The sequence below is a fragment of the Rana temporaria genome, unplaced genomic scaffold, assembly GCF_905171775.1.
Source record: "Rana temporaria unplaced genomic scaffold, aRanTem1.1, whole genome shotgun sequence".
In the NCBI taxonomy this organism is placed as follows: Eukaryota; Metazoa; Chordata; class Amphibia; order Anura; family Ranidae; genus Rana; species Rana temporaria.
Window position 1 is genome coordinate 1 of NW_024404804.1, and position 24,266 is coordinate 24,266.

At 46.3% G+C, this 24,266-nt stretch overlaps 1 protein-coding gene and 1 non-coding gene across 2 annotated transcripts; one reads left to right on the forward strand and one right to left on the reverse strand.

Moving 5' to 3' along the window:
* Nucleotides 1-1,806: 1,806 nt before the first annotated feature.
* Nucleotides 1,807-1,879, reverse strand: TRNAG-UCC. Its single transcript has one exon. It is a non-coding gene; the product is annotated as a tRNA-Gly (tRNA).
* A 3,692-nt stretch (nt 1,880-5,571) lies between these two features.
* Nucleotides 5,572-24,037, forward strand: LOC120923758 (dynactin subunit 1-like). The gene is made up of 4 exons (XM_040335021.1): nt 5,572-5,849; nt 15,070-15,148; nt 19,373-19,404; nt 23,808-24,037. Exons 1-4 carry the CDS (start codon nt 5,622-5,624, stop codon nt 23,955-23,957), a joined length of 489 nt encoding a protein of 162 aa, XP_040190955.1. The 5' UTR covers nt 5,572-5,621; the 3' UTR covers nt 23,958-24,037.
* Nucleotides 24,038-24,266: the final 229 nt, after the last annotated feature.

Genomic DNA, 24,266 nt, shown 5'->3' on the forward strand with positions numbered 1-24,266 from the left:
CTCATTGGCCACCAGCCCCCCTTAACCACTTAAGACCCGGACCAAAATGCAGCTAAAGGACCTTTTTGTGATTCGGCACTGTGTCGCTTTAACTGACAATTGCGCGGTCGTGCGTCGTGGCTCCCAAACAAAATTGGCGTCCTTTTTTCCCCACAAATGGAGCTTTCTTTTGGTGGTATTTGATCACCTCTGCGGTTTTTATTTTTTGCGCTATAAACAAAAATAGAGCGACAGTTTTGAAAAAAAATTCAATATTTTTTACTTTTTGCTATAATATCCCTCAAAAACATATATAACATTTTTTTTTCCCTCAGTTTAGTCCGATACGTATTCTTCTACCTCTTTTTGGTAAAAAAAAAATCGCAATAAGCGTTTATCGATTGGTTTGCGCAAAATGTATAGCGTTTACAAAATAGGGGATAGTTTTATTATTTTTTTTTTTTTACTACTAATGGCGTCGATCAGCGATTTTCTTTCGTGACTGCGACATTATGGCGGACACTTCGGACAATTTTGACACATTTTTGGGACCATTGTCATTTTCACAGCAAAAAATGCATTTAAATTGCATTGTTTATTGTGAAAATGACAGTTGCAGTTTGGGAGTTAACCACAGGGGGCGCTGTAGGAGTTATGTTTCACCTAGTGTGTGTTTACAACTGTAGGGGGGTGTGGCTGTAGGTCTGACGTCATCGATCGTGTCTCCCCTATAAAAGGGATCACTCGATCGATACGCCGCCACAGTGAAGCACGGGGAAGCCGCGTTTACATACGGCTCTCCCCGTTCTTCAGCTCCGGGGAGCGATCGCGAGGGAGCGGCTAGAAACGAATATCCGCGCCGTCGTCGCTGGATCACTCCTGAAGCCACGGGAACCGCCGAATGTACCGGGGGGGGGGGGGGTCCAGATCGGACCCCCGACCCACGTCTAGGCAGGGACGTACAGGTACGCCAATGTGCCTGTCCGTGCCATTCTGCCGACGTATATCTACATGCGGCGGTCCGAAAGTGGTTAATGGCTGTGTGTTGAGTTATTTTGAGGGGACGGCAAATTTTACACTGTTATACAAGCTGTACACTCACTACACAACATTGTAGCAAAGTGTCATTTCTTCAGTGTTGTCACATGAAAAGATAGAAGAAAATATTTACACAAATGCGAGGGTTGTACTTACTTTTGTGACATACTATATGTGATCTCCCGCACACAGAGGGGTGTACTTACTTTTGTGAGATGCTGTATATATTTATTGTGGTCTATAAGTGGTTACATCACACATGGCGTGTGCTGAGGTCTGCAGCAATGAAGGATTTTTGTATTTGAAACTTTATTGTAAATCTAGGGGGTGTAATATTCCCGCTGGGTGGAGTATGCGATTCTCCTTACTTTCAATATCACCTCAGTCGAGGCGTGATTTTTTTTGCCGCAATTGTCGCCTGACAAATCGCAGGACTGCTTTTGGGAAACGGCGTCCCGTCATTTTTGTTTGTGTGATTTGTCAGTGACAGTATTGTCCCGTGATTGGAGTGCCATTGAAAGTAACGGGATCACAAGCGTGTCACGCGTTTCGCGGCAATTTGGGAAATTGCAGTAATTCCGCCCGCGATCCGGAAACGCCTAGGTGTAATCACAGCCAAAGCTAAGCTCTTCCATCCGTTGCTGGGTTCTCCTTCTATAGATTCTGGGGGAACATTTTCTTCCTCAAACATTCCACACATTCTCTTCATTCTTTATTCCAACCGCTAATATATACACCGCATTGACCTTGTATAGCGCTTTTCTCTCTGAGGACTCCAAGTTTTGAGATGGCGTTGGCCGGGAATCGAACCCGGGTCAGCTGCTTGGAAGGCAGCTATGCTTACCACTGGCACCACCAACGCAAAAGTAGCATGTAGTGTGGTGGATAACCGAAGTACCCGGAGGAAACCCACGCAAGCACAGGGAGAACATGCAAACTCCATGGAGATGGTGTCCTGGTCAGAATCTGAAACAAGGACTTCAGTGCTGCAAGGCTAACCCCTAAGCCTCTGTGCTTGCCCATATGCGGCCTTATTCTCTAAGGCACGCCCCCGCTGAGCGGGGTAAATGACTTAAATGTTCACTTAAAGTGTCTTCAGAAGAAATCCAAACATATCCTAAACTACAATATATAACACTCTTATAATAAAACACACCCAAATAACAATAAAGAGGGGTACAATGTTCCCCAAATTAGCAACACTATGGAGCTAAATATTCCATTCACCCTAAGGCCTCATTCACACGGGGGGTATGAATCCGTACCCCATGGGAGGACCGTGTTTACCAGAACGGGGATGCACAGGTGTTCCCAGCATCCCGTGTAGGCAGTTCCATTGCTGTCAACTGGTGTGCAGTGACTGTACCCAATGTGACATCTGTGTGGGTGCCGTTGCATTGGCCCCAAACACACCCAGGGTGCATCCGCACAACTGCAACCCACATGGATGTCCTTTTTTGGGGTTAATGCAGCCCCCACACAGGGTACAGATTCATATACCCCATGTGAGTGAGGCCTTGGACTTCTCCATGAAGGACCTCACTGACTGGAAGAGTTCTCATTTCTCCAGCAGAGAAAGCCTAAAGAAAGCTGGAAAGACTTCTCCAAACTCTGAAGACAAAAAGAGTTCCAACCTCCACTCATAGCCAGTCCAACACACGCCTCAAAAACATACCGGCCTCCAACCTCCCCTTATAGCCGGTCCAACACACGCCTCAAAAACATACCGGCCTTCAACCTCCCCTTATAGCCGGTCCAACACACGCCTCAAAAACATACCGGCCTCCAAACTTCACAACATAATCAATTACTTTATGTCGATCGACAATACATAGATCAAACATATCACCTGTAAAAACGTGCCTGCTAGGCCCGGGGGGAACCAAACCAAGTCCTCAAAAGCTGCCTCATATCCAAAAGTTGCCAAGAGTGTAAATGTAGACATTATGCTTTATGGCTAATCAAAAATATCACATTCTAAAGGGAAAGGTAGAACAAGGGGAGGGGAAGTATGGAAGAGGCAGAGAGGGAGGTAAGTAGGGGGGATGGAAGGTTGCGGGTAGGGAAGGGGTGTGGGGGTTCCCCCCAACACTCACCCCCTCCTTCTTCCAATCTTCCCTTCTCCCCCCTTTCCTCCCTCTCTCCCTCTTCCATACTCCCTCTTTGTTCTACCTTTCCCTTTTTTAGAGTGTTATATTTTTGATTAACCTTAAAGCTTAATGTCTACATTTACACTCTTGGCAACTTTTGATATGAGCATCTTTTGAAGGGCTTGGTTCGGTTCCCTCGGGCCTAGCAGGGTGTTTACCACCAATATCTCGGACACTTTTTTTTTACAGGTAATTATGTTTGGGCAATGTATTGTCAAACCTTAAAAGCGGTTGTAAACCCCAAAAACTTCCCCCCCCCCCCCCCCCAAACCTGCAATGCAAAAGGCATAATAGGCTAGTATGCACCGCATACTAGCCTATTATGAAATACTTACCTCGGAACGAGGTGTGTACCACTTACCTGGTCCACGCCGAGCAGGATGTCATCTTGCTCCGGCGTGTCTTCCGGGTATCGCCGCTCCAGCGCTGTGATTGGCTGGAGCGGCGATGACGTCACTCCCGCGGCGTGCGCGCGGGAGATTTAAAATCGGCAGGGTCCGGCGATGCCGGTCCTTCAGCCGTGGAGTCCCCCCTGCGCATGCGCCGCCCGCATTGCGGGATAATATCTCCTAAACCGTGCAGGTTTAGGAGATATTCTCCTTACCTACAGGTAAGCCTTGTTGTAGGCTTACTGTAGGTAAAAGTCCAAATAGTGGGTTTACAACCACTTTAAAGCTTCTGCAGAAAGGTAAATAGAGGGCTGATGGGAAGACCCTCCAGTTACTGGAGTGGCAGCCGCCACCAGTGTAGGGACCTGTGTTGGTACAGTTGTACCTGGCCCCTGGGAGGGTCCCTCAAACTTTTTGTTGAGTTTTCTTCTAGGAACAGCCAATTGTCTTGTTTGTCCAACTAAATTGATCGTTGGTGATTCGGAAGCTGCTTATGAGAATCTTTTAAGAGATTGATGACGTAGTGGATTCCTGTCATGATGGCTTGAAATGAAGATCCTCTCCCTCATATTCACTAGCAAATCGTCCTCTTCTCATCACCTAGTTTAACTTTTCTGCCAACATTTTGGCCATCTTCAATCCCAAGAAAGCTGCACCCCTGCCATTTAAGTGCAATCCGTCACTACTATAAAGATGGTAACGGCCTGAAAAGTCAGCCCAGTTCACCATGAAGCCAAACCACTCCTCCCTGCACCAGTTCCTCAGCCACTTGTTAAGAACCATAAGCTCTTGGTGTCTCTGTGGTGTGGCTCGAGGTACAGGCAGTATTTCAGAAAATATTGCCTTGGGGGACCTTTTCTTCAATATGGCCCCCAAGTCCCTGAAATCATTTTGTAGGGCGCTCCATCTTTCTCTAACTTTGTCATTGGTACCGATATATACCATGACAGCTGGGTCCTCTCCAGCGCCATCCAATAATTTTTCCATGCAATCTGCAATGTTCCGAACCCAAGCACCCGGTAAACAACATACTGTTTGGCGATTAATGGTCTTTGTGACAGATTGCCCTCTGTATTCTTCCAATAACTGAATCCCCTACCACTAGTATGTGCCTATCCTTTCTGGTAACCTTGCCCCCATCTTCATCACATGCTGGTGAAGTCTCTGTGTGAACGTCACATGCTGGTGAAGTCTCTGTGTGAACGTCACATGCTGGTGAAGTCTCTGTGTGAACGTCACATGCTGGTGAAGTCTCTGTGTGAACGTCACATGCTGGTGAAGTCTCTGTGTGAACGTCACATGCTGGTGAAGTCTCTGTGTGAACGTCACATTTATTTTATTTATTTATAAAATAAAAATGATATTTATTTATATATAACAAATTCCCCCATTTGTAATGCCTGTGAAGAATTCCCTGAAACTTGCATTTCTAACAATAGTCACAAATTTTTTTTTTTTACATGAATATATTATGAAAAAATAAAAATATTATTTATATATATATATATATATATATATATATATATATATATATATATATATATATATATATATATATATATATATATATATATATATATAAATAATATTTTTATTTTTTCATAATATATTTCATGTAAAAAATTTTTTTTTGTGACTATTGTTAGAAATGCAAGTTTCAGGGGATTCTTCACAGGCATTACAAATGGGGGATTTTTTTTTTAATATGAACATTTTGCCTGTGAGGAATCTTTTAAGCTTGTATTTGTGATAACAGCCTAGTAAGTAAGCGTTGTCCTCCTAGGACAGGAAGTGTGTACTTTTCTGAATCCCCAGGTAGGTGAACAGAAAGGGGAGGGGAAAAAAAAAAAGGTTTGCCCACTACATCTCAGGACTGGTAGGCTGCAATGCATTAGATTTTATGTTTTTGTGTTTCGGTATTAATAAGAGGGCACATCTGCCATGGGTAGAGCCATGCAATTATACCAGAGTGACCCAAGTGTTCAGATTTGTTGCTTTTAATGCTCAGCATTGGTCATGAATTGTGTTGTGTCCTTCCCAGCAGGCGCCGAGCTCTACCTCCAGGATGAGTGTGGAGGCCACGGGGAAGCCCTTAAAGATGGGCACCCGAGTGGAGGTGATCGGGAAGGGCCATCGAGGAACTGTCGCCTTTGTAGGGGCCACCTTGTTCGCCACGGGAAAATGGGTCGGTGTGATTCTGGACGAAGCCAGAGGCAAGAATGACGGCACGGTGCAAGGCAGGAAGTACTTCGTCTGCGAGGAGAACCACGGCATATTTGTCCGCCAATCACAGGTAAGAGGGATCCCTTTCACAATGGCGAAGACTTCTGTACCCCTGAAATTCTACACAGCTAGACTAGGGCTGGATACACTTTCCTTGCTTCTCAGTTTGGATGGAGTAGGGAAAGGTTCTACTCGCTGTCAGGGTTTTGTTTTTTTATTATTTTTGGTGTTGGCCTGTCATTGGGGAGATTCTCCTTTCATTTCCTGTCGGCTCAACAGGAAGTAAGAGGATTTCTTTCCAAAGTGAGGATCATCCCCTTACAGGTGCCATTCACACCCCCAGTGTTTTGTAGCTTGAAGCTCCAAAACACTGGAGGAGGAAAAATGTGATTATTGTTCACACATCTCCACTACAAGTCACCTGAAGATCCAAAAAGTTCTGGAGCTTTTTTTTTGTAGCTGGAATCTGGCAGATTTGAGTGGTTTTTTTTAATTTATTTTTTGGCATGTTTTTATTCCCATAGAAATGATTGTAAATGCGCCATTTGGGAGTTTTTGTGCACATTAATGCGTTTTTTTTTTTGTTGCACATATTTGCGTGATTTTCTTCTCTCTCTCTCTCTTTTTCTGCTTTTTTTCCTCTCTTTTTCTCTGTCTCTTTTCTCGCTTTCTTTCTTTCTTTCTTTCTTTCTCTCTCTCTCTCTTTCTCTCTCTCTCTCTCTATCTCTCTCTCTCTCTCTCCCTCTCTCTCTCTCTCCCTCTCTCTTTGTCCCTCTCTCTCTTCCCCCCCCTCTCTTTGTCCCTCTCTCTCTCTTCCCCCCTCTTTGTCCCTCTCTCTCGTCCCTCTCTCTCTTTGTCCCTCTCTCTCGTCCCTCTCTCTAGTCTCTCTCTCTCTCTCTCTCTCTCTCTCTCTCGTCCCCCTCTCTCTCTCTCTCTCTCTCTCGTCCTCTCTCTCTCTCTCTCTCTCTCTCTCTCTCTCTCTCTTTGTCCCTCTCTCTCTCTCTTTGTCCCTCTCTCTCTTCCCCCCCTCTCTTTGTCCCTCTCTCTCTCTTCCCCCCTCTTTGTCCCTCTCTCTCTTTGTCCCTCTCTCTCGTCCCTCTCTCTAGTCCCCCCCTCTCTCTCTCTCTCTCTCTCTCTCTCTCTCTCTCTCTCTCTCTCTCTCTCTCTCTCTCTCTCTCTCTCTCTCTCTCTCTCTCTCTCTCTCTCTCTCTCGTCCCCGTCTCTCTCTCTCTCTCTCTCTCTCTCTCTCTCTCTCTCGTCCCCGTCTCTCTCTCTCTCTCTCTCTCTCTCTCTCTCTCTCTCTCTCTCGTCTCCCTCTCTCTCTCTCTCTCTCTCTCTCTCTCTCTCTCTCTCTCTCGTCCCCCTCTCTCTCTCTCTCTCTCTCGTCCCCCTCTCTCTCTCTCTCTCTCTCTCTCTCTCTCTCGTCCCCCTCTCTCTCTCTCTCGTCCCCCTCTCTCTCTCTCTCTCTCTCTCTCTCTCGTCCCCCTCTCTCTCTCTCTCTCTCTCTCTCTCTCTCTCTCTCTCTCTCGTCCCCCTCTCTCTCTCTCTCTCTCTCTCTCTCTCTCTCTCTCTCTCTCTCGTCCCCCTCTCTCTCTCTCTCTCTCTCTCGCCCCCCCCCCTCTCTCGCCCCCTCCTCTCCTCTCTCTCGCCCCCCCCCCCTCTCTCTCTTCCCCCTCGATTATATTTATTGTTAAGGTGGTACTACTACTTGAATAAATACACAAAAAAAAATCAGATTCAGATGACGTCAGGTCAACGAAACTGGTTGAGCGATCCGACAGAACGCCGCTAACACTTCCACCCTCTTTCAAATTATTATCTCACCTAGGTGAAATAAATCGGGTAGGGGCAGCTGAATAAATCAATATACACTTATTGGGTATATTTTTTATTTATTTTTTTACCAAAAATATGTAGCAGAATACACATTGGCCTAAATTGATGAAGAAATGTATTATATTTTATTTTTTATTTTTATAGGGAATGTTTTATAGAAGAAAAGGGGGGATAAAAATATATATATTTTTCAAAATTGACGGTAATGTTTTTATTTTTTTTTCTTTGGTTTATAGCACAAAAAATTACCCTAGGAGTGATCAAATACCAACAAAAGAAAGCTCTATCTCTGTGTGTGTGTGTGTGTGTTGTTCTGTAGTACACTCTGGGCCCACAACCGGTTAATAGTGGAATGACTTCAGTCAAATAATATTGCAGGTTGGAAGGTGGGTGGGGAAGGAGGAGACTCCTCTGGATGAAGTATCCGGTGTGTCGGGTCACACAGAGACCCGACACACCGGATACACTCTCTCTCTCTCTCTCTCTCTCTCTCTCTCTCTCTCTCTCTCTCTCTCTCTCTCTCTCTCTCTCTCTCTCTCTCTCTCTCTCTCTCTCTCTCTCTCTCGTCCCCCTCTCTCTCTCTCTCGTCCCCCTCTCTCTCTCTCTCTCTCTCTCTCTCTCTCTCTCTCTCTCGTCCCCCTCTCTCTCTCTCTCTCTCTCTCTCTCGTCCCCCTCTCTCTCTCTCTTCCCCCCCTCTCTTTGTCCCTCTCTCTCTTTGTCCCTCTCTCTCTTCCCCCCATCTCTTTGTCCCTCTCTCTCGTCCCTCTCTCTAGTCCCCCCCCCTCTCTCTCTCTCTCTCTCTCTCTCTCTCTCTCTCTCTCTCTCTCTCTCTCTCTCTCTCTCTCTCTCTCTCTCTCTCTCTCTCTCTCTCGTCCCCGTCTCTCTCTCTCTCTCTCTCTCTCTCTCTCTCTCTCTCGTCCCCGTCTCTCTCTCTCTCTCTCTCTCGTCCCCGTCTCTCTCTCTCTCTCTCTCTCGTCTCCCTCTCTCTCTCTCTCTCTCTCTCGTCTCCCTCTCTCTCTCTCTCTCTCTCTCTCTCTCTCTCTCTCTCTCTAGTCCCCCTCTCTCTCTCTCTCTCTCTCTCTCGCCCCCCCCTCTCTCTCTTCCCCCTCGATTATATTTATTGTTAAGGTGGTACTACTACTTGAATAAATACACAAAAAAAAATCAGATTCAGATGACGTCAGGTCAACGAAACTGGTTGAGCGATCCTACAGAACGCCGCTAACACTTCCACCCTCTTTCAAATTATTATCTCACCTAGGTAAAATAAATCAGGTAGGGGCAGTTGAATAAATCAATATACACTTATTGGGTATATTTTTTATTAATTTTTTTACCAAAAATATGTAGCAGAATACACATTGGCCTAAATTGATGAAGAAATGTATTATATTTTATTTTTTATTTTTATAGGGAATGTTTTATAGAAGAAAAGGGGGGATAAAAATATATATATTTTTCAAAATTGACGGTAATGTTTTTTTTTTTTGGTTTATAGCACAAAAAATTACCGTAGGAGTGATTAAATACCAACAAAAGAAAGCTCTATCTGTGTGTGTGTGTGTGTTTTTGTTCTGTAGCACACTTTGGGCCCACAACCGGTTAATAGTGGAATGACTTCAGTGAAATAATATTGCAGGTTGGAAGGTGGGTGGGGAAGGAGGAGACTCCTCCTCCTCTGGATGAAGTATCCGGTGTGTCGGGTCACACAGAGAGGCAGCCATGATATAAATCACCCCTCTGTATTTATTCTGCTCTATTGTGTGGCTGTTCTTGGGAAGTCACCCCGACCTCTCTGTGCTGATTGGACCACGACGGCGGCAGACTTGGCTTTGCCATATTCTGCTGCAGATTGTCGGCATTCTATTGTTTTAAAAAAAATATCTGTGTATACATCTAATAATTGTGCGTTCACACAAACAGGTTACCATCAATTCATACAGTGCCAATGAAATGTGTATTCAGAGTCCGGGGATATTAAAATCGTTCATCCAACGCGTTTTCAATAAAGAACAACAAATGTAAAAATAAATGAAAACTTCAACCAATGAAGTGATTAAATCTTTAAAAAAAAAATAAAAAAAAAGAACACCTTGTACCCGCCACCAAAAGTTACGTGTCGCCTCCGTCGTTTTCCCCGTCGAGTATGCAAATTAGCAAAATACGCGAATTCCCGAACGTACGCGCGGTCGATGCAGTGAAGTTACGACGTTTACCTTAGATTTGCGACGCGTAAAGTTGCCCCTGCTATGAGGGGCAACCAATGTTAAGTATGGCCGTCGTTCCCGCGTCGAAATTTAAAAATTTACGTTGTTTGGGTAAGTCCGTGAATGGGGCTGGACGCCGTTCACGTCGAAACCAATGACGTCCTTGCGACCTTGTTACGGCCTTATTCCAAAATGGATTAAATTTATTTTCCTCAAAATTCTACAGACGATCCCCTCATAATGACAACGTGAAGTTTGTTTGAAATCTTTGCAAATGTAAGAAGAAAAAAAAAAAAATCCCATGTACGTAAGTATCGCACAGGCTCCCACGCCCATGAGTGTCGCACAGGCTCCCGCGCCCATGAGTGTCACACAGGCTCCCGCGCCCATGAGTGTCGCACAGGCTCCCGCGCCCATGAGTGTCGCACAGGCTCCCGCGCCCATGAGTGTCGCACAGGCTCCCGCGCCCATGAGTGTCGCACAGGCTCCCGCGCCCATGAGTGTCGCACAGGCTCCCGCGCCCATGAGTGTCGCACAGGCTCCCGCGCCCATGAGTATCACACAGCCCCCCCCCCCCTCCCACGTATCACCCAGGCTTCCACGTGCATGAGTATCACACAGGCCCCCCCCCATGCACATGAGTATCACACAGGCTCTCCCCCCCCCCCCCCCACGCGCACGAGTATCGCAGCCTTTGCTCAATACTTTGGTGAAGCTCCTTTGGCACCAATTACATCCTCCCGTCTTTCTGGGTATGATGCTACAATCTCGGCACTCCTATTTTTGGGCAGTTTCTCCCATTCTTCTTCTTTGTAGGACCTCTCAAGCTCCATCAGGTTGGATGGGGAGCGTCGGTGCACAGCCATTTTCAGATCTCTCCAGAGATGTTCAATCGGGTTCAAGTCTGGGCTCTGGCTGGGCCAATCAAGGAAATTCACAGAGTTGTCCCGTAGCCACTCCTTTGTGATCTTGGCTGTGTGCTTAGGGTCGTTGTCCTGTTGGAGGATGAATCTTTACCCCAGTCTGAGGTCCAGAGCGCTCTGGAGCAGGTTTTCTTCAAGGATGTCTCTGTACATTGCTGCATTCATCTTTCCATCAATCCTGACTAGTCTCCCAGTTCCTGCCGCTGAAAAACATCCCCACAGCATATTGCAGCCACCACCATGCTTCACAGTAGGGATGGTATTGGTATGAGCGGTGTCTGGTTTCCTCCAGACATGACGCTTGCCATTCAGGCCAAAGAGTTCAATCTTTGTTTCATCAGAGCACTCGTGATCTGAGAGTCCTTCAGGTGCTATTTGGTAAACTGCAGGCGGCATGTCATGTCATGTGCCTTTTACTGAGGAGTGGCTTCCGTCTGGCCACTCCCCCATACAGGCCTGATTGGTGGAGTGCTGCAGAGATGGTTGTTCTTCTGGAAGGTTCTCTTCCCTCCACAGAGAAACACTGGAGCTCTGTCAGAGAGACCATCGGGTTCTTGGTCACCTCCTTGACTTGGGTCCTTCTCCGCCGATCCCTCAGTTTGGCCGGGCGGCCCGCTCTAGGAAGAGTCCTGGTGGTTCCAAACTCCTTCAATTTATAGATGATGGAGGCCACTGCGCTCATTGGGACCTTCAATGCTGCAGAAATGTCTCTGCACCCTTCCCCCCGATCTGTGCCTCCATACAATCCTGTCTCCGAGGTCTACAGACAATTCCTTGGACTTCATGGCTTGGCAAAAGCTGTGAATACTTCCTGTATCTCACAAAAGTGAGTACACCCCTCATTGTATGGCTATCTTTTCATGTGACAACACTGAAGAAACGACACTTTGCTACAATGTTGTGTAGTGAGTGTACAGCTTGTATAACAGTGTACATTTGCCGTCCCCTCCAAACAACTCAACACACAGCCATTCATGTCTAAACCGCTGGCAACAAAAGTGAGTACACCCCTAAGGCTCCATTCACACCTAGGCGTTTTTACGCCTGACGCCCGACGCTATTGCAGCCTTAAAATTGGCTGGAGGGGTGATTTCACATTGTCGGCTATGGAGATGGTTCACATCTCCACGCCGAAACGCCATACGCCTGAAGCTCAAAACAAGTCCCTGACCCTTTTTTTCAGGCGGCTTTGGCGCTCGGCCATACCCGACAATGTGTAAATCACCCCTCCAGCGAAAACCGCGGTAAAAAACGCCGCGTTTTGTCGCGGCAAATCTCGGTACAATACGCCGCGTTCAGGTGTGAATGGAGCCTAAGTGAAAATGTACAAATTGGGCGCATTTAGCCATTTTCCCCTCCCCGGTGTCACATGACTTGTTAGTGTTACAAGATCTCGGGTGTGAATGGGGAGCGGGTGTGTTAAAATTGGGTGTTATCGCTCTCACTCTCTCATACTGGTCACTGGAAGTACAACAACATGGCACCTCATGGCAAAGAACTCTCTGAGGATCTGAAAAAAATAATTGTGTTTCTACATAAAGATGGCCTAGGCCAGTGATGGAGAACCTTGGCACCCCAGGTGTTTTGGAACTACGTTTCCCATGATGCTCATGTACTCTGCAGAGTTCAAAAGCACCATGGGAAATGTATATGTATATGTGTGTGTATGTATATATCATTTTTGAAAAAATATACTTAACCACTTGCTTACTGGGCACATATACTCCCTTCCTGCCCAGGCGAAATTTCCACTTTCGGCACTGTCACGCTTTGAATGACAATTGCGCGGTCGCGCGACGTGGCTCCCAAACAAAATCGTCCGTCATTTTTTTCCCACAAATAGAGCTTTCTTTTGGTGGTATTTGATCACCTCTGCGGTTTTTATTTTTAACAAAAATTGGGCGAAGATTTGGAAAAAAAACACAATTTTTTTACTTTTTGCTATAATAAATATCCCATTTAAAAAAAAATATATATATTTTTTTTTTCAGTTTAGTCCGATACGTATTCTTCTACATATTTTTGGTAAAAAAAAACGCAATAAGCGTATATTGATTGGTTTGCGGAAACATTATAACGCTTGCAAAATAGGGGATAGAATTATTACTTTTTTTTTATTATTATTATTATTATTTATTTATTCTTATTATTATTATTTTTTTTACTAGTACTGGCGATCTGCGATTTTTGTCACGACGGCGATATTATATAAAAATGTACTGATTACTGTATAAATGTGACTGGCAGGGAAGGGGTTAACACTAGGGGGCGAGAAAGGGGTTAAATGTGTTCCCTGCTAGGTGATTCTTACTGTGGGGGGAGGGGACTGACTGGGGGAGGTGACCGATGGTTTTCCCTATGTAAGAGGGACACAGCATTGGTCTCCTCTCCCTAACAGGATGTGGAGCTCTGTGTTTATACGCACAGATCCACGTACCTGGCTCTGTGACTGCCGATCGCGGGAGCCTGTCGGACATCGCGGCCGCCAGGCGCGTGAATCGGCACCTGTGTGACACGGCGGGCGCGCGGCCAGAGGTTGTATATTGATGGCCTCCCGGCAGATCAGAGCCACCTTGCGCCCGTGAATAGTCAGCCGCAGGATGGCAAGTGGTTAATTATAAAAAATAGAGAGGGAGATTAGATCTATCTATCGCTCTCGCTCTCGATAGATAGATGGATATATCTAATAAATTATATATTAGATTAAAAAAAAATATTTTTTTTTGGGCACTTAAACCCCCTTCATACAACATTGTGCCAATCTGAAATTTTTGTCCTTTTTTTCTTACAAATGGAGCTTTCTTTTGGTGGTATTTGATCACCTCCTGGGTTTTTTATTTTTTGCGCTATAAAAGAAAAAACACTGAAAATTCTGTAAAAATAAAAAATGAATTCTCGTTTCTGTCATATTAGCGGGTTATTTCTCACACACAGCATATGCATGTCACAAATTACACCCCAAAACACATTCTGCTATTCCTCCTGAGTATGGCGATACCACATGTGTGAGACTTTTACACAGCCTGGCCACATACAGAGGCCCAACATGCAGGGAGCACCATCAGGCGTTCTGGAACACCAAGACCAATTCTGACATTTCTCTCTTACATGTAAAAATCATCATTTATTTGCTTAAAAATTACATAGAAACCCAAAACATTATATATGCTTCTTTAGCAAAGACCCTAGAGAATACAATGGTGGCCATTACAACTTTTTATCTCGCACGGTATTTTCGCAGCCATTTTTTGAACGCTTGTTTTTTTAAAAAAAAACTGTTTTGTGCTTAAAAAAAAAAAAAAACGGTAAAGTTAGCCCAATGTTTTTGCATAATATGAAAGATGAAGTTACGCCGAGTAAATACCCAACATATCACCCTTCAAAATTGCACACTCGTGGAATGGCGCCGAACTTCGCTACTTAAAAATCCCCATAGGCGACGTATTGCAAGGTATTGGAGTAGCGCCGAACTTCGCTACTTAAAAATCCCCATAGGCGACGTATTGGGGGGGGGGGGTATTGCGGAGTATTGGGGGGGGTATTGCGAGTATTGGGGGGGTATTGCAGGGTATTGCGCAGGGATGGATGGATAGCTGGATCTGTGACTGCATTTGTCACAGATCCAGCCACAGCAGCTGCTGCTGCTTCCGCTCTCCCCTTCTCCTCTCACACTGTACCGATTGGTACAGAGAGGGGAGGGAGGAACCGGCGTCATCACATGACGCCGGTTTGTTTACAAGTGATCGCTCCGTCATTTGACGGAGCGATCACGTGGTAAACGGCCGCTATCAGCGGCAATTTACCGCGATCCGCCGGGTCGCAAGAGGAGGATTCTGGGAGGACGTCCTCCCAGAACAACTCCACCGCACTGTAGACATGTTTTGTCTATAGCGCGGTGGGAAATAGGTTAATTATATGTGTGTGTGTGTTTTGGTGGTTCCAAGACGTTTCCTAGCAAAAAAAAAAAAGCAAACAAATGTCAGAAAAAGGCCTGGTCTTCAAGTGGTTAAAGAGAAACTGTCATCGAAAAATCATCACATGTCCATCGTGTCCTGAAAAAAGTTGGCAAAGAAAAAAAAAAGTTAATAGAAATTAAAAATGACACCCAAGCATATCAAATCGTAATTCCTCCCCAACACACCTTTGTTGTTGTGGCAGATCAGCTAAAGGACATCCATCCAGACTACGTTTCATGCAGATGGTGTCTGTGGTTGGATTCCAATGAAGGATAGATGGGGGGGGAGGGGGGACTGGGAAATCACATAAAATAGATGATTGAGGAGGTGAAAATCTCACGGACCTGATTTGCTCTTTTCTATTACAGATCCAGATAGTAGAGGACGGCGCGGACACCACGTCTCCGGAGACCCCGGAACCGGCCACCACCAAGGTCCTGAAGAGAGGTATGACCCCAGGCAGGGCCCGACAAATCCCCGGGGACTAGAAATAGTGTCTATTTTTGTGAGCTGGCGCCATCTGGTGGTGGCCGTTGGTATTACAAGTTAAGCATTACAAGTTAAACAGCAATTCTAATGTCATTTTTCACTATTTTCACTGCCATCGTCTTCCCTCTAATTAGAACCCCCAAACATTATATATATTTTTTATCCTAAAACCCTAGAGAATAAAATGGCGATTGTTGCAATACTTTCTGTCACGCCGCATTTGCGCAGCGGTCTTACAAGCGCACTTTTTTGGAAAAAAATTACACTTTTTTTTTTTATTAAAAAATAAGACAACAGTAAAGTTATCCCCATTTTTTTTTTTAATATTATGAAAGATAATGTTACGCCGAGTAAATTGATACCCAACATGTCACGCTTCAAAATTGTGTCCGCTCGTGGAATGCCGACAAACTTTTACCCTTTAAAATCTCCATAGGCGACGTTTAAAAAAAATCTACAGGTTGCATGTTTTGAGTTACAGAGGAGGTCTAGGGCTAGAATTATTGCTCTCGCTCTACCGATCGCGGCGATACCTCACACGTGTGGTTTGAACACCGTTTACATATGCGGCCGATGCTCACGTATGTGTTCGCTTCTGCGCGCGAGCTCGTCGGGACGGGGGGCGCGTTTTCTGGCTCCTAATTTTTTTAGCTGGCTCCTAGATTCCAAGCAAATTTGTCAACCCCTGACCCCCGGGTGACACATCCAATAACTTTAGTGTGATACTTTGTATGGAAAATGTTTTCTTCAGTCACCAAGTCAGAACAAATCTCATCTATGGGCCTCTGATAGATGTTGGTGACTCCCAAGTCCCTCCAGGCCACAGTGATGGGGATAGCAGTGGGAGGGACTATGGAGTCCAGTGAGGGTCAGATAGGAAATCCACATTGCCAGAGGTGCTGAAAGGACTTCAGTTGGTGACTCCTCTTCATCAGTGGCATCCTTTCAAATATATATTCAGGTGTATCTCATATACCGTATTTATCGCGGTATAACGCGCTCTGGCGTATACCGCGCACCCCCAAAGTGGCCCCAAATCCTTTGGGAAAAAAAGATTTTTTGTTTTTTTGTACTTACAGTTTTGGTGTCTTGCGCGGCGTCCATCTGCGGCCTCGTCGGGTCCGGCGTCCTTCTGCGGCTTCAGGTGTCCTCTTTGGCGGGTCCGGCGTCCGTCTTCGGCGGGTCCGGCGTCCGTCTTTGGCGGGTCCGGCGTCCGTCTTCGGCGGGTCCGGCGTCCGTCTTCGGCGGGTCCGGCGTCCGTCTTCGGCGGGTCCGGCGTCCATCTTCGGCGGGTCCGGCGTCCATCTTCGGCGGGTCCGGTGTCCATCTTCGGCGGGTCCGGCGTCCATCTGCGGCGTCCTCCCGCTCGTTTCCCGCCACGACTTTGAATACTGCGCCCGCATATAGCGAGCGCAGTACACTCGTGAATCTTCGGGCAGGCTCGGGCGCCTCTCGCACTGACGTCCTGTACGCTCAGGACGTCAGGACGTCAGTACGAGAGGCGCCGAGACTGCCCGAAGATTCACGAGTGTACTGCGCTCGCTATATGCGGGCGCAGTATTCAAACTCGTGGCGGGAAAGCGGGTATCGGCGTATATCGCGCACCCACGATTTTGCCCTGATTTTCAGGGCAAAATTGTGCGCGGTATACGCCGATAAATACGGTAATTATGGCGTGACACTCATATATTTTATATAGAGTGATATATTTCAAGTGTGTGTGTGTTGTTGTGTTTTTTTTTTTTTTTTTATGATTCTGGATTACAGCTAGTGAAAACACAAAATTCAGTGTCTCCTAAAATTGAATATTGCATAAGACCAATAAAATAACAAGGATTTTTAACCACGTCGGCCCCAGATCATTTGGCTGGCCAAAGACCCCAGAGCACTTTTGCGTTCGGCACTGCTTCACTTTAACAGACAACGGCGTGTGACGTGGCTCCTAAACAAAAATTGTGCGTAGCCACGTCCCGACACGTTTCGTCCCTTCAGGCCCCTTGTGACAAAGTCCGAAGTGACGAAACGCGTCGGGTCGCAGCTACACAGCAACGCGGAGACGGTGACGCCATGTGTACGAAGGAAGCTATGAGATCGCAACACTGAGTCTACCTGGCATGTTTGGAATTTTAACGCAGCGATTTTGAATCTTTTATGATTCTTTGTAATAGGAATAAAAGTGATCAAAAAAAAAAAATGTAAAAATAAAAAAAATTAAGTAAAATAAAAATCAAATACATTTTTTTATTTTTTTTTTCAAAACTCCCCTGTCCCCGTTTATCTCGCGCGCAAAAGCGAACACGCATGCAAGTCCCGCCCACATATGTAAACGCCGTTCAAAACCCCCACATGTGAGGTATCGTCGCGTGCATTAGAGCAAGAGCAACAATTCCAGCACTAGACCTCCTCTGTAACTCGAAAATAGTAACCTGTAAAAAATGTTAAAGCGTCACCTATGGAGATTTTTAAGTACCAAAGTTTGGCGCCATTCCATGAGTGTGCGCAATTTTAAAGCGTGACATGTTGGGTATCTATTTACTCGGCGTAACATCGTCTTTCACATTATACAAAAAAATTGGGCTAACTTTACTGTTTTGTTATTTTTTAATTCATGAAACCGTTTTTTTTTTTCCGCTTGAAAAATGATTGCGCAAATACCGTGCGAGGGAAAAAAGTTGCAATGACCGCCATTTTATTCCCTAGGGTGTCTGCTAAAAAAAAATTATATAATGTTTGGGGGGTTCTGAGTAATTTTCTAGCAAAAAAAATTAGATTTTTGGTTAAACGTCGCCTATGGAGATTTTTAAGGGTAAAATTGTGTTGCCATTCCACGAGCGGGCTCAACTTTGAAGCGTGACATGTTGGGTATCAATTTACTCGGCGTAACATTATCTTTCACAATATAAAAAGTGCGCTTGTAAGACTGCTGCGCAAATACGGTGTGACAGAATGTATTGCAACGACCGCCATTTTATTCTCTAGGGTGTTAGAAAAAAAAATATATATAATGTTTGGGGGTTTTAAGTAATTTTCTAGCAAAAAAAAACAATGGCCCGGATTCAGGTAGACTTGCGGTTTTTTTACGGAGGCGCAGGGCAACGTTTTTGCCCTGCGCCCCCGCAAATTTACTGCGCTGCCCTTGATTCACAGAGCAGTAGCTCCGTAAATTGCGTGGGCGCGCCGGCAAAATGCCCGGCGTAAGCGCGCGCAATTTAAATGATCCCGTAGGGGGCGCGAATCATTTAAATTAGGCGCGTTCACGCGCCGATCGTAGAGCGCATGCTCCGTCGGGAAACTTTCCCGACGTGCATTGCGGCAAATGACCTCGCAAGGACGTCATTTACTTCAAAGTGAACGTGAATGGCGTCCAGCGCCATTCACAAATCACTTACGCAAACTACGTAAATTTGAAATTTCGCGACGCAGGGAACGACGGGTATACGTAACATTGGCTGCCCCTGCTAATAGGGGCAGCCTTGCACGAAAAACGCCGTACGGAAACGACGTAAACTGCGTACGCAGGGCTCGCGTAACGTTGTGAATCGGTGTTAGTATGCAATTTGCATACTATACGCTGAGCACAACGGGAACGCCACCTAGCGGCCATTGCAAGAATGCAGCCTAAGATATGCGGGCAGAAGAGCCTTATGCCGCGCAGATCTTAGGCTGCAGTCGGTGTAACGAGGTTCCTGAATCAGGAGCACTCGTTACGCCGGGGCAAGTAAGCAATTGCGCTGCGTAACTTATGGTTACACAGGCGCAATTGCTTCTTGAATCCGGGCCACTGTTTTTAACTTGTAAACACCAAATCTCAGAGGCTTGGGGCTGAAGTGGTTAAAGGAAAGAAACTTTCTGCCCCCCTTTTATACTTATACTTGCCTGAGCCATGATCTCTATCCAGCGCTGTGCCAGAGAGCAGTAACTCTCTCCCTCCTCATTGGCTCAGTGACGACAGACTAAAATAAACGGCAAAAAACGCCACCAGGACGTGCCCTGCCAATAGACAGGGGGCTGTGCAATGTGGGGGAGAAAACCTGATCGTTTTTTTGGATCATTAACCAAAAAAAAAAAGTATTTCTGCAACTTTTATTGGTGCTATTTATGTCTGGATATATATTTGTGGCGACTTTTATTATTTTGATTTGATTTTTGATGGAGGTTTTTTGCTTTTTGTTTCTTTTGCAGAGTCGACGGATCCCCCGAAAACCAGTAAATTGGTGAGTGCCATGATTCTTAGTCAATCCTCCGTAGCGCCATCTGGTGTGTCTTTTCTGCACCGCGTTTCCCGGATGTAACTGAAGGGCTGGATGAGAAAAAAAAAAAATGGCACTGAGGTTACTTGGATATACAGCGGAACCTCGGATTACGAGGATAATCCGTTCCAGGAGAATACTCGTAATCCAAAGCACTCGCATATCAAAGCGAGTTTCCCCATGGAATTCAATGGAAATGATAATAATTAGTAGGGTTGTTCCGATACCGATATCGGGACCGATACTGAGCATTGGCGGGAGTACTTGTACTCCCGCAAATGCCCCTGATGCCAGATCCGATACTCCCCCCCCCCCCCCCGCCGCTGCAATGCCGCTGCATACCGCAACGCCCCCGCCGCCTATTTAATCAGCATGCGGAGAACATTACAGCTTTCATTTGAATAGCTGTCTGTTCCCCGCCGCGTATAGACACTCCCCCTTGCTCGGGATTGGACGGTGATCTGTCTATCAGAGTGCAGATCACCCGTCCAATCCCGAGCAAGGGGGAGTGTCTAGGCGCGGCGGGGAACAGACAGCTATTCAAATGAAAGCTGTAATGTTCCCCACACGCTGATTAACTAGGCGGCGGCATCTAGGTATGGGGAGACATGGCTGCATATGTGGGGGACATGGCTGCATATGTGGGGGACATGGCTGCATATGGGGGGGGACATGGCTGCATATGTGGGGGGACATGGCTGCATATGTGGGGAGACATGGCTGCATATGTGGGGGACATGGCTGCAATATGTGGGGGGACATGGCTGCATATGTGGGGGACGTGGCTGCATATGTGGGGGGACGTGGCTGCATATGTGGGGGGACGTGGCTGCATATGTGGGGGGACGTGGCTGCATATGTGGGGGGACGTGGCTGCATATGTGGGGGGACGTGGCTGCATATGTGGGGGGACGTGGCTGCATATGGGGGGGGACGTGGCTGCATATGGGGGGGGGACATGGCTGCATATGGGGGGGGGACATGGCTGCATATGTGTGGGGACATGGCTGCATAAGTGTGGGGACATGGCTGCATATGTGGGGGACATGGCTGGATATAGGGGGGACATGGCTGCATTCGTGGGGGACATGGCTGCATTTGGGGACACATTTAAAAAAAAAGTATCGGTATTCGGTATCGGCGAGTACTTGAAAAAAAGTATCGGTACTTGTAATAATTCGTTCCGCATTGACTTCTATGGCATGCAATACGGAATGTGGCCTGAGGTAGGGAGGGGGCACCGGAGAGCCTCGGAAACTCAGAGGACAGCTCAGCTGACCTTGGAAAGGCTAGGAAACACCCGGGTGCGGAGTATTTCCAAATGGCTCTGCTCGACTCCGGCGCCCCCTCCCCACCTCAGGCCAAACGCGGTACTGCAGGCCCCATTAGCTTTAATTCTGCTTGTTTCGCAAACCGAGTCAAAATAAAAAAAAAGTTGCTCGACTGTCAAAATGCTCATTGACCACGTTCCTTGTAAACCGAGGTTCCACTGTAATAAGTCTTTCTCTGGTCTGTTGTAAAGGCATTTTCCGATCGTAACAGAATTTTCCATTGGGAACGGGGTGGGGGGAGAAATGGGGAACTGTCATTGCTTGTATATGTGACCTTCCTAGTTGGTGTGCGATGTCTCCTAGAAGAACTACACCTCTGCTACCTGTTTGACCGTCACAAGAATAAGACTAACACGGCAAAGCTTTCATAAAAAAGAAAAAATTTAAGTAATGTACATGTCTCGCTTCATTACATATCCCCAAAATACTGGTTGGTCTGATAGAAGGGAGCTTCAGCTGGTAACTTCCTATTTAGGTTGATGACAACAGCGCCCCCTTGCTGCACCGCAATCCCAACCAGTGTTGTCGGCTCTGCCTGCTGGACTACACAAGCGGCTCTTTTTTTGCAAGCCTCATTGATCTCTTCTTCTCAGAAAAATAATGCTGCAGCCTTTTTAAAGTAAATGTAAACCTCACGTGTATACCCGGTGAAGTGAACAGCCTCAGATGATACACAGAGATGAAACAAATCTCCCCACATAAGTTTTACATCTATATCTGGTCCGCCTAAAAAACTGGCAGGTGGATCTCTTTCACACGGGCGGCCCCCCGTTCAGGTCCGACTGCCAGTTTTTTTTAGGCGGACCTGAACGGGCGCTCCGTGCTCTTCTATGGAGCCGCGGATGTCAGCGCTGATATCCGACCCGACCCGCTCCGATCCGCCAAAGTGTGACGGAGGAAAAACCTACTTTTTCCATCCGTCTGGCGGACCGGATCGGGTGAACACGGACATACGGTCCGTGTTCATCCGATCCCCCCCCCCATAGGGGAGAGCGGAGAAAAGACAGGGTGGTCCCTGCACAGTGTATGGGGACCGCCCTGTCATCCGCCGGCTCAGCGGGGATCCCCGCTGAGCAAGCGGAGGTTCACGGGGCGTGAAAGGGGCCTATGGCTTACAGCTCATGAAAACCCCAAATCCACAATCTCAGAAAATTAGAATATTGTGAAAAGGTGGAATATTCTCGGCTCAAAGTGTCCCACTCTAATCAGCCATAACACCTGCTAAGGGTTCCTTTAACCACTTCCAGACCTTAGAAATCTTTTCAGATTTGGTGTTTGCAAGACTAAAACAGTTTTTTCTGCTAGAAAATTACTTAAAACCCCCAAACATTATATATTTTTTTTCTAACACCCTAGAGAATAAAATAGCGGTCATTCCAATACTTTTTGTCACACCGTATTTGCGCAGCGGTCTTACAAGCGCACTTTTTTTGTAAAAAAATCACTTTTTTGAATTAAAAAATAAGACAACAATAAATTTGGCCCAATTTTTTTATATATTGTGAAAGATAATGTTACGCCGAGTAAAATTATACCCAACATGTCACGCTTAAAAATTGCGCCGGCTTGTGGAATGGCGTCAAACTTTTACCCTTAAAAATCTCGATAGGCGACGTTTAAAAAATTCTATAGGTTGCATTTTTTGAGCTACAGAGTAGCTCTAGGGCTATAATTATTGCTCTCACTCTAACGATCGCGGCGATACCTCACTTGTGTGATTTGAACACCGTTTTCATATGCGGGCGCTATTCGCGTATGCGTTCGCTTCTGCGTGCGAGCTCGTCGGGACGGGGCGCTTTAAAAATGTTTTTTTTGTTTTCTTATTTATTTTTATTTATTTTATTACTTTTTACACTGAAAAAAATAATAATAATTTGATCACTTTTTATTCCTATTACAAGGAATGTAAACATCCCTTGTAATAGAAAAAAGCATGACAGGTCCTCTTACATATGAGATCTGGGGTCAAAAAGACCTCAGATCTCATAATTAGACTAAAATGCAAGAAAAAAAAAAAATGTGAAACTGTCATTTTTTCAAATGACAAAAAAAATAAAATGTTTCTTTAAGAGGCTGGGCGGGACTGACGTTTTGACGTCACTTCCTCCCAGCGGAGCTATGGGGACGGGTGAAGGAGATTTTTCCTTCAGTCTCGTCCCCAGTCACCAGCCGAACGGTCCCAAACTCCTCCGCCGCTACCGACGGCTCCGGTAAGCGGCGGAGGACACGGGAGAGCGGTCCCGATCTCCTCTCCCGCCACCGATAACTGCGATCTCGCGGCGAATCCGCAGCGGAGAACGCCATTATCGTGTACCGGACCGCGCACACTAAAGATGGATACCTCGTTTGTGGCAGCAGCTGCTGCCGTTACCGAGATATCAATCTTTAAAAAATGGACGTACATCGTCGTGCGCAGGTGTGGAAGTGGTTAAATGGTCTCTCAGTCTGGTTCAGTAAGAATCACAATCATGGGAAAGACTGCTGATCTGACAGTTGTGCAGAAAACCATCATTGACACCCTCCATAAGGAGGGAAAGCCTCAAAAGGTAAATGCAAAAGAAGTTGGATGTTTGGTAACTCGACCTCAATGCGTGTTTTAAGAACATAAAGATGGCAGGGTGCGGAGGAGGAGCAGAATGATGTTTACCTCCCTCCACTCTCAGACATGATCCATCCGGCTGTTTTCCTCTGCAGCGGTTGGACGGTAAGTGGTTAATAAACTGTCCGAATTGCTGTAGTTCCCGGGATATTTGTGATGACAGAAGCGTCTGACGCCCTGTGTGCTCGCAGCCACCCTTCCTCCGACTCTCCATTGTTCTGCTACAATCTGAAGTATCACATTTGGATAGACCGGGCCTTTTTATATTTCAGCCTCCTCCATTTATTTTTAGAAGGAAAAATAATAAAATAATACGTGGGTATGACGGTACCAATCGGGTGTACGGCCAGCGATGCCTCTTCATCCCTCTACAATCCGTCTTCTGTCATCAGACTGACCTCTAACCTTTTCTCCCCTTTCCCCCCCTCTACATGCAGCGTGGACTCAAACCCAAGAAGGTGGTGTGCCTGTTTCTTTATACTCACCGCTACCAGCGTCATCAGCATGCCATACCCCACTCCTCCATTACCCAGCGTTCCCATCACCATGCATGCCCGCTCCCAGCACTGCACGACCCCCCCCTGTGACCTGTAAACACCAGCTTGGGTATGGCCGTTCTTTTCCTGGACTGGCGTTCTTGTTCCGATGTTTGTGGTTGGGAGTACCGGGATTGAAATGCAGCCAAAGTGGATCTCCAGACAAAAATGATTTTAATTTTAGGGTAAAGCAGAGAACTGCTGCTGGGGGGGTGGGTAAGGGGGGGGGGGGCGGTTCCTTTGTGTTTCTCTGTTTTAGGAGATTTCCCCTGACTTCCTGTCCTGGTGGCACCCGGGGCATTGCTGTGAGCTAAACTTCCTGTTTCTCCATCTTTCATTGAGAGGCAATGCCTTTTGATC

Excerpts from the sequence above, each read along its gene's own strand:
- LOC120923758 (XM_040335021.1), top strand. The coding sequence starts at position 5,622 with ATGAGTGTGGAGGCCACGGGGAAGCCCTTAAAGATGGGCACCCGAGTG. Across the intron at positions 15,149-19,372 it reads CACCAAGGTCCTGAAGAGAG|AGTCGACGGATCCCCCGAAA; the intron begins GTATGACCCCAG and ends TTTCTTTTGCAG. Across the intron at positions 19,405-23,807 it reads CCCCGAAAACCAGTAAATTG|CGTGGACTCAAACCCAAGAA; the intron begins GTGAGTGCCATG and ends CTCTACATGCAG.